General features: G+C 35.6%; 1 protein-coding gene across 1 annotated transcript; it reads right to left on the reverse strand.

Annotated features, from left to right (window-relative positions):
- Positions 1 to 6,015: 6,015 nt before the first annotated feature.
- On the reverse strand, positions 6,016 to 9,257 carry LOC106433934 (serine/threonine-protein kinase ATG1a). Its single transcript, XM_013874770.3, has 13 exons — positions 8,832 to 9,257; positions 8,635 to 8,752; positions 8,495 to 8,553; positions 8,362 to 8,426; positions 8,197 to 8,290; positions 8,020 to 8,100; positions 7,810 to 7,921; positions 7,668 to 7,722; positions 7,366 to 7,571; positions 7,016 to 7,290; positions 6,679 to 6,940; positions 6,537 to 6,607; positions 6,016 to 6,422 (listed from the first exon to the last, which is right to left on the reverse strand). The coding sequence occupies exons 1-13, from the start codon at positions 9,063 to 9,065 to the stop codon at positions 6,234 to 6,236; spliced, it is 1,821 nt and encodes a 606-aa protein (XP_013730224.1). The 5' UTR covers positions 9,066 to 9,257; the 3' UTR covers positions 6,016 to 6,233.
- Positions 9,258 to 9,879: the final 622 nt, after the last annotated feature.

Genomic DNA, 9,879 nt, shown 5'->3' on the forward strand with positions numbered 1-9,879 from the left:
TGGGCTTACAGGTTCCTTCTCTTTGCCTTCTCTGTAATAACTGCGATGAATCCAGGGATCATCTTTATTGGGACTGCCCATTCTCCTTCGCACTATGGACTCTAGTAGCTAATAGATGCCGAACTACTCCGCTGCGAAGTTGGGTCTCCTCGCTTCATCAGATGTCGACCCTACCTCCTCCGTCAACTGCTCGATCTCTAACTCTCCTTGGATGGCAAGCTACACTATACTGGATTTGGAACGAGCCAAATAAACAGTTGCATCAATCTCAATTTCGATCGGTGGATTCTCTGTTCTCCATCATTGATCACCAGTTGAGGAACAAAATCAATAGCTTCAGAGAGAACAACCCTAGACGCTCCTCAGAGATGTTACAACTATGGTTTCGTTGATCTATCACATGCTCCACATCGTCTCTCCTCCCACCATTGATCGTATCTCTGCATGTCTCTCTGTTTCTTCTACCCGACAAATCTGTCGGCTCACCGTCTCCATCTTACTAAAGGGCTCATTCTTTTGGGCTTCCTACTGGGCAAATATCTAAGGTTAATGGGTTCTAAAATATGAGTTTATATTGGGCTGTTGGGCTACTTCTACTAGAGCATTAGTGCTTTTGTAAAACGTTTTTATTCTTTCTGCAATTTTAATATGAAGCCAGTTACCAAAAAAAAAAGAAATCTATCTACATACACACACACATAAATATATTCCTAAATGATTAGAGATGGAAATGAATTTCCCCGACAAGATGGATCAGTGTTAACATTTTGAGTAATAATGAAAAAAATAGCTGGTGGTGCTTATAATAAGTTGGAGTATCTCATTTCTATTAAGAAACTACTTCATTGGTGACATAAACTACAAATTTATTTACCCAAAACGTCTCTACATAAATATTTCAATTTTACTTTTTGCAGTTTGTTTTAAAAACTTATATTAATTTACCATAATGTCCTACACATGTGTAGTCGGTGGTACGACGAGATTAGAAAAGTGATAAGACCATCCGCAACGGTGGTTTTAACACAATCTTTAGTAGCTAATCCTTAACTATTAGGATTATAATAGTAATATTTAGCCGAGAAAAGCTAAGGATAAGTCCTAAGCTAAGGATTAAAATGTGTTGGTCCTTGTTGACGTGGCAGAAGTAATTGGTTTCGACTCGTGTAGGGTTTCGCGACTTCGTTTCATTTGGACGCAACATGGAAAAAAAAATCAGAGACGGCGATTAAGGCGATCTTTCTCTCGACCGCTAAGAAGATAAATCGAAGGGTTCTCGTCACTAAAGAGGATACTCAAAGGGTTCTCGACGGTAGCGAAGGTAAATCGAAGGGTTCTCTTGTTGATTTAGGGATTTACGCTAGGTTTCATTTTGGTTTCTTCTCAAATTAGGGTTCGGATTTGGGATTTCAATCGATTTATATAATTTTTGGAGATCAGTTAGCGTTTGATGATGATTTTTTTTTTGAATCGATTTTGGAATTGTTTTATTTCTAATCAAGGTTTAAAAACGATAAGGGTTTCAATCGATTGGGGGATTTTTGCGATTGTAGTAAGTGTTTCAAAAAGATTAATTTTTTATAAAGATTTCTAATCCTCTTATCCTATGTGGTCTGACTCTGCTGAGCTTATAGAAATGTAGTCCAAAAGTTGTTTGATTATGTGAATTGTTTTAACGCCTCTGTTGCTATGATTTCAGGTTGAGGAAACATGGGACGATATAGCTACAGCCAGCCTTCATCATCAGAGGAGTATGATATAGATATAACTTCGCTTCTTCAAGCGGAAGCTGATCTCTACTCTGACGAAGCTGACAGTAGGCACAACATAGCAGAGCCGGTTCAGTACCTTCCTCAATTTTATAGTGATGATGGTATCCCCAAGATCTGCTACTGTGGTGGTGAGGCAGTTGTTGAAACTTCTTACACAAGCAAAGATCCAGGGAGAAGGTACTTCACTTGTGGGAATGCGGATGATGGAGACTGCCATGTGTGGAAATGGTGGGATGTGGCGGTCATGGAGGAGTTGCGTGACTATCAGAGACAACTTAGGGAGGTAAAGGATCAAGCTAATGAGAGTGACGAGAAGCTGGTTAAGGTTGAGCAGATTGTGGGGGAGTTAGCTAAGAAGAAAACTGCGATTGCAAATGGCTATCCATTGCTTGTATGTGTGTTGCTTAGTGTAGTATTTCTACTATGTATGGTGGTCATGTTCAAGTGGGTTGCAGAGAAGGAGAACGTCTTAACAGAGAGCATGGTTAGTTTCGTTCCTTCTGTTTATAATTTTTTTTTCATATTTTCTTGAAAAACTTATGACTCTTTTATCTCATCTCTGTTCAGGAAGAGCTTCAGGAAGAGTTTCAGAGGATGAAAATGCGACTGACTAACCTTTAGAAGGTAATGTACAAACAACTTCCAACTGATCTCTTTTCTTTGAGTAATCAAAATGTATTGTATTTGTCATTGAATCGGGATAATGGTAATATAATAAACTAAGCGATACAACACTCAGTACGATACATCTGAAATTGAAAAAGGAGATGTAGCAGCAGTTCACGAGTGCATAAGTCTCGTGGTACAGACATCCCTTCAAGAATCAATGAAATGCGTGCCATTCGGTTTCAGGTTCGCGAGACGGAAACACATCACCAATTGAAGAATGGTTTAATTGAAAATATTTGGAACAAATTTGGCGATGAAAATTAATAGTTCTTGTAATTTTATATGTTTAATCATGTAATAAATAAAAATTTAAATTTAAATTCATCATGTTTTTAGTTTTTTTTTTCTTACTGATAGTTACTCATCCAAAAATATATATCTAAATTTAACATGTTTTCATTTTTTTTTATGAAAGTTAATCATGCAAAAAATAAATTTTTAGTTTTCTTATGTTTTGTTTTTTTAATGATAGTTACTAATAGAAAAATAATAATTATCTTTTTTTAACTTTTTAAAAATTTATTAATTTTTTATTCTTAAGGATTCCAATGATAGTAACACCATTGGACATACAAATTTCATTAGAATCCTTAACTCTTAAAATATATATATATATATATATATATATATGGTAGTTTCACCATTGGAGATGCTCTAAAGACTCCGGATATAAAACCTACCACTCAAATAAGCTGCATGTGGGAACATGAGTATTTTACATGATTTGTTTCCTTGTTTTCTGGATTAGTGGGGTTTTGGGGTTTGGATGCGGGATGACCCGGACTACCAATTTTTTTTTACCATAATGTATGCTTATACGTACGCACAAAGATGCTAACTATCGTGATAAGTGACAACTGACAAGCATAAATTAAACTAGATTATACTCCTTAATCCTTATGTATACAAAAGATTGATATATTTGTCTATTATTTTTTATTCTACTTTTAATTAATTTAAAGTTTTATCTGATTCTCAATAAAATTCAGCCACTTATATTTTTACATTTTAGTTTATGCTCTACTTTTAAATTACAGATAGAATATCAATCTTTTGTATATAAAAAATAAAACCAGAACATCAATCATTTGTATACGGAATGAGTATTAACTATATAGACCGTCTTTAGTACTAATATATATTGTTCTACAACATCAAAAACCATAATTGAGAGTGCATTAGAAAGTTTACTATGACAAAAAATACCCTGTTTGATTCAGTGATTTTTGGATAAGAGCACGATTAACCCGGACTATTAATTTGAGGTTCTTAACTCAATTTGACACTTTTTTAATTTTTTTATTTCTTTTACACTTTTCGGCTAAGAACCGGCTCTTATATCTCTTATTTAAGAAATGTTCTTAGTTTTTCTTAGTTAAAAGCTAAGAAACGATTTTTAACCGAAGCTAAGAACCCCACTCTAAGAACCCGGGTTAATCATGGTCAAGTCTCGGAACCTATTGTTTCTTTGTGTGTTTAATAAGTTGTGCAAGATTTGTAACTTCAGCGTAATCATAACTTGTTCTGTCCAGATTTGCGTCCTTGGGCCTGAATTCAAACACTTGACAGTTGACACCAGAAATTATTAGGCTAACAATCATTTTGTGGGGAAAATTCATTATTTACCTCTTAATATAAGGAATATAGAAAAACAATAGTTCTCTGTAGAACTGATCATTTTATCCGTTAAATTTGATTCAATTCGTTATTCGTTTTGATTCGATCTGAAAATACCGGATATCTGTAAATTTTCGAAGCAAAGCAAATACTAAAACTCAATATCCGTTAAAATCGAAGCAAATCACAAATATTAAATTTTTGGGAAGTGGATATTCGATCCGATCCGGCAATATATAAATACATGTATATCTTGATTATATTTAAAGTTTTTAATGTATAAAATTATCTAATTATTATTCTAACATATGATTTGATAAATTCTATTAACATTATTACTTATATAAAAGTATTACATAAAAGGAAGAGAACAATTATAAATTTTTTTCTTAAGTTTTGTGTTATTATAATTGTTAATTAAGTTCAAAAAATTTACAAAAATACGTAGATTCACTACTTTTTTTAATTTTTATCATATATATCATGCAAAAAATATTTTACAAAACAAATTTGTATCAAATTTTTAAGATTATTTGTATTAATCAAAACATATGAGATATCCGCAAATATCTATTTATTTTCCGGATATCCGTTTTTCCGAATATCCGTATTTTTCGAAAGCAAAGCAAATCGAAAAATTAGATATCCGTGACATACGAAAAAAATTACAAATACCTCCAAAAACTCGGATATCCGATCCGTGCCCATGCCTAGCTCTCTGTAAATGGAAGGAAAAAGTGATTAAATTTCAGTTGTATGACTCTGTCAGAAAGGTTTAATTGATGAATTTAAGCTTTGGTTTAAATTCGCTCTCCTTTTCTTTTAAAGATGTATCATGTTTATTTTCTACTATCATTGCAGTTTATGTTTGTTGTCAAAGATGATGGATAATTTTTTTTATTGTAGTTTCAAAGCTTCAAACTGGTTTTCTGAGCAACTGAAATTATATTAAAGATAAAGTGGACTTTAGTTAGAAACTAAGTCCACCTTAAAAAAAATTGCTACATTAAAAAACCTTTACATAAGAATCCGCAAATCCATTAAAGATCTTAGGAATGAAAAACGCTTAAAACAAAAGAAACGAAAAGTTGATAAGGGAATGAATGTCCGGAAGAACCCCAAAGAACGCTAGATGATCCGAGATGATGGCTTGGATAAGCCCTTTGCAATCTGATCAAAGCCAGCTGAAGTTGAGATTAAGCGAGGCTGCGTGCATCAGAGCAGCACGAATAGTTAAAGCTTAGTGTTCCTGTCCTGGTAGGGCTCCCCGAGTGTGACAAAACTTCAAACTTTTAAAAATAAAAGTTGTGGTTAAATAGTATTTTACTAAAAAAGAATTAGAGAATGCATTCTATTTAATTAAAAAGAAGGAAAATATGTATAGCTCATTGGATAGTGTTTTGTAAGCCCATCCCATTTTCAAAACATACATAAATAAACCCAATGTAGAAGCCCAGTACAGAAAGAAAGATAGTGGACCAGCCAATAGAGTTGTATGCACTTAGTTGATGTCGATGATGATCCTGAAGAGGAAAGCTGATGATGGATTGCGATTTTGGAGACACAATCGATAGCAAGCAGTGAAAGCAGAGTGAAGCTAGTAGGGCTGTTGTTGCCAGAAGGAGTACATTTCAGACGAAGCTATTATAAAGGTGTTAAATTCAGTCATTTTAGGCACTAAAACTATAATGGCTCGAACATCAGTTGAGATATATTAGGATTGGGAAGAACCGCACGTTTAGCCTAATCATCGCCAATTAAACACTACATAATGGGCCGGATATCTAACAAGTTGAATTTACATAATGGGAAGAGTAGATTGTTGTATTAGCCTTTGTGACAAGAATTTTTTTTTCTGTTGTATTAGCCAAATCCTAAAACTAGTGATCATATTCAAGTTGATTGTATAGTTTGTTCTACCATATAGTAATACTTTATGTACCACTGGTGTGTCGAATGATCAATCCCACTAGGCCTCTAGCATTTCTTTATTGGTACTTCAAAGCTTTTGATATTGCACTATACAATGGGGGGAGGCAAATACTTTTGGTCACAGCATCATCAAATATAGAGTAACCCGTTTAAAACCTTCAAGAGATAGAAAACATGAAAATAGAAGCCCAAGGCAGAGCCAAGGAAGTTTCTTTCTGTACAATGTTTGCGGTCGATTTTTCGCTAAAGATGAGACCGACGATGCTGCAAGTTAGAGATGTAATAGAGAATCCGCTTCTTGTCGTCAGAGGTTAATGAGAAAGGAGGGTTCAGAGGTAGAGTCACTGCTTCCTCTATTATAAAGGTGAGTAGAAGAATTGCTTTCTTGTATAACTTTCCTGCACTTTCCTTGTTATTCAAATACTCTTCCGCCTGCAAAAACAAATAAAAAAAATAGTTGGATCCAACCCACAAAGAAAGTTTCAGACTTTTAGGACAAAATGTGGAAGCTTTTGACAAAAGTCTTGACAGAAACGTTTTACTTACCCCACCACTCTTGCCGTATGCTAATGCCTTCTCGTATATTGTTTCCATGGCATCAGGCATATGGGTAGCAGCTGCAAAGAGACAGAAGGAGATGCAGTCAGTGAATGTACAAAGAAACATAAAAGAGAATGCTAGTACTAACCGCTTGTTTGGTTTAGTTGAGTTGATGAAGTCTCAGCCTGGTTAAACGCGGTAACAAACTCTTGTGTCACCCAAGTTTTAGCTACTGCTGGTGAGTTTAAATCAGGATTTGAAGTCTCTGGAGCTGTGGTTGGATCTGCTGGATTCACTCTCTCCTCTCCAACGGACATCATCCAAGAATCACATATCTCTAAAGCTTTTCTCCAGGCAGCTAAAACGACGAGCGTAACAGCAAAAGACTCCTTCCCCTGTCCTGCATTGCCCTGTGTGCACAACGGTATTAGAGTCTCTACTACTAATCATTTGACAGACCGGTGAAACTAGGAGTTGAAAGTTACCATCTCACGAGCTACTTCTGCAAGTGCTTCTGCGTACTGATGCAAAAGTTGGAGCTTGGTTGGGGGATGAACGATGGTTAACCGTTGGACTTCTGTTAACAGGTATGATGATCCGCTTGCTGGTCTCTGTGCTTCAAGTGAACCTTTATCGTTCTTTGGTAAGAGGTTACGTGTTCCGGAATCTTGAAGTGATGTGTCGAAACAATCTGATGAACCTTCGGTAGGACGGTTTACAAGTACATACTCCCTCTCTATGAGCTCAAGCGAGTCAAGTACTGCACACATGACAACAATAAAGCGCATCTGAGTTGAATTGAGCTTATAAAATCAATAGGGGTAAGAGACAAAACCTCCAAACTGATTCGATGAAGACTGTCCCTCAGTGTCTTTCCTGGTCTTCTCAGAAGACACAATGTGAGAAGGTGAGGCACTAGAGGAGCTCCCTTGTTTGTAGACATTCTCTGCACTTGCTTTGAATCGGTTGGTACTAGTAAGTTGTCCAGAGGGCAAAGAGGACTTCCCCGTAGAATCAGAATGCGCAACACCCGGAGTTTGTCTGACAACATTTGGTATGAAAGATTAAGCAAAGCATTTAAAGTTTTCAATGGCTGAACAAAAGAAGGATGATGGTTTGCTGCTAGTGATTGATTACCTTGCCTCCTGAAGGAACCTGTGACTGAAGAACTCTCGGAACGTCAAGCGTTCAACTGCAGTCAAATAAACGTATTTCGCCATGAAAATTTGAAAGATCGTAAAGACAAGTAGACAAACAAGAGAAGACTATAAACAAGTACTTGGATCTCGGCGTAGAAGACTTTTGCACAGATCAACACAATCAGGATGAATCTCATTCAAAGCATCTTCAGGAAACTCCAACTCAGTGTCTCTCACAATATTGTGAAAAAGCTGCAGAGATCAACAAATCCCAAAAAGCATAACAAAAGGGCAATTAGTTCACTACAGGTTCAAGAGGAGGCGATTCATTGGTTGAGGCCAAAACGAACCTGGAACTGATTAGTCCCATCAAAAGGTGGCTTCCCAGTGACAAGTTGAAACAGAATCGCACCAGCACTCCACAAGTCAGCCTTAAACATCCATCCATCACATCACACAGTTAAAAATAATGAACAAAAAAAAAAGATCAAATCTTCCCTCAAACAGATGAGAAAAGTTGTCTTCACCTTGGCATCATACTTTCGGTTCCTGATGATCTCTGGAGCCATATACAATGGAGAGCCGCAAAATGTTTCAGCCATTGCCTCCGGTGTTAAAGACCTACCAAAACAATCTCAACCATTACATACCAAAACTAAGACCTTTCCTTATAAAGAAAACGTTTACAATACCTTGCAAACCCAAAATCTCCTATCTTCAGCAATGGAGTTACTTCCTTTGACGACAAAAGTAAATTCTGAAAAGAAAAAACACAACCATGACTACCATCAATAAAACTAGAACATTAAGGAGGTTTCTACTCACCTGAGGCTTTAAATCTCTGTGGATACAATGCTTCTCTTGAAGTGCTTGCAATCCCAAAGCTACAAACCCCAAAGACTCAAACAATCAAACAAAGATTCTACATAGAGAAACAGAACAAACAAACAAAAACAGATCATTACCCAACTGCCTCATAAAATGCTTAGCAACAGGTTCAGACACTTTGCCATGGAGATTGATGTACTCAGCAAGATCACCTCCACTACAGTACTCCAACACCAGAAAAATCCTATCTCCAGTCTACAAAGATCACAAAAAATCATCCAAAGTTCACACCTTTATTAACAAAACACAAAAAGAGGATGAATCAAAACCAAACCTCGATGGCTTCGTGGAGTCTGATGATGTTGGGATGATCGATGGTTCTGAGGATCGAAATCTCCTTGAGGAGACTGTCTCTGACTTTAGGGTTAAGCTTCTTCTTATCAATCTCCTTGATTGCGACTTCTAAGCCAGACGATCGGTGCTTCGCTAGCCACACCACGGCGAAGGAGCCTGACCCGAGTCTCCGCCCAAGTTCGTAGTCGCCCACCAGTCGCGCCGCCGCGTCCATCCGGGTTTTCGGGTTTTTTTTGGGACCCGTTTAGGATTTAGTTGAATCAACCTCCATTGTTTCTACTGCTACGACGACCACACAGATGTTAACGAGAGAACGAAACAGAACAGAGAGGAAAAAAATCAAAACTTTTTTTTTAAGAACAAAGAAAGGAACTGTTTTTTTTTTTTTTAGTTAATGAGACGAGATGATGGAAGTGATTGGTTTATATATATATTATTACACAGTAAAGCTATCAACTTTATTTTTTTTATTTTGTTGGAAGTGTTGTGTGGGAGATTGAGATTTGGTTTTAAGCGTACGAACGAAGAGACTTTCTTACTTGTACTCGACAAGAAACCTTGGGGGAAAAATTTGACGTCTTGGATCCAATTTCCACGAGGAAAGGACCTATGAAATATCTCTGATTTTTTACTCTTTTATTTGAATCAAATCTAGCCCAAAAGTAAAGATTGTTATTTTTAATAGTTTTATAATTAATCTATTAGGTGTTTTCCTGCACCACGAGGAGTAAGAAATTTTTTAAATCTAATGTATATTTAAAAATAAATTTATTAAATATTATATATTTTACTATTTTCTTACTAATATTTAATATAGATTTGATATATATTAAATCAATTTGCATAAAACTAATAAAATTTTTATAATTATAAAAAATTTAGCCTAAACAATATTTATAAAATTTGTAGATATATAAGAAACTAATGATTTTAAGGTTAGATATTTAATTTTTTTTTTAAATTGTAGAAATTTTTAAAAGCTTTAGTAATACAAATTGTATAATTATACAAAAATAATAACATTTCAA

The sequence above is a fragment of the Brassica napus genome, chromosome C6 (assembly GCF_020379485.1).
Source record: "Brassica napus cultivar Da-Ae chromosome C6, Da-Ae, whole genome shotgun sequence".
NCBI classification, from domain to species: domain Eukaryota; kingdom Viridiplantae; phylum Streptophyta; class Magnoliopsida; order Brassicales; family Brassicaceae; genus Brassica; species Brassica napus.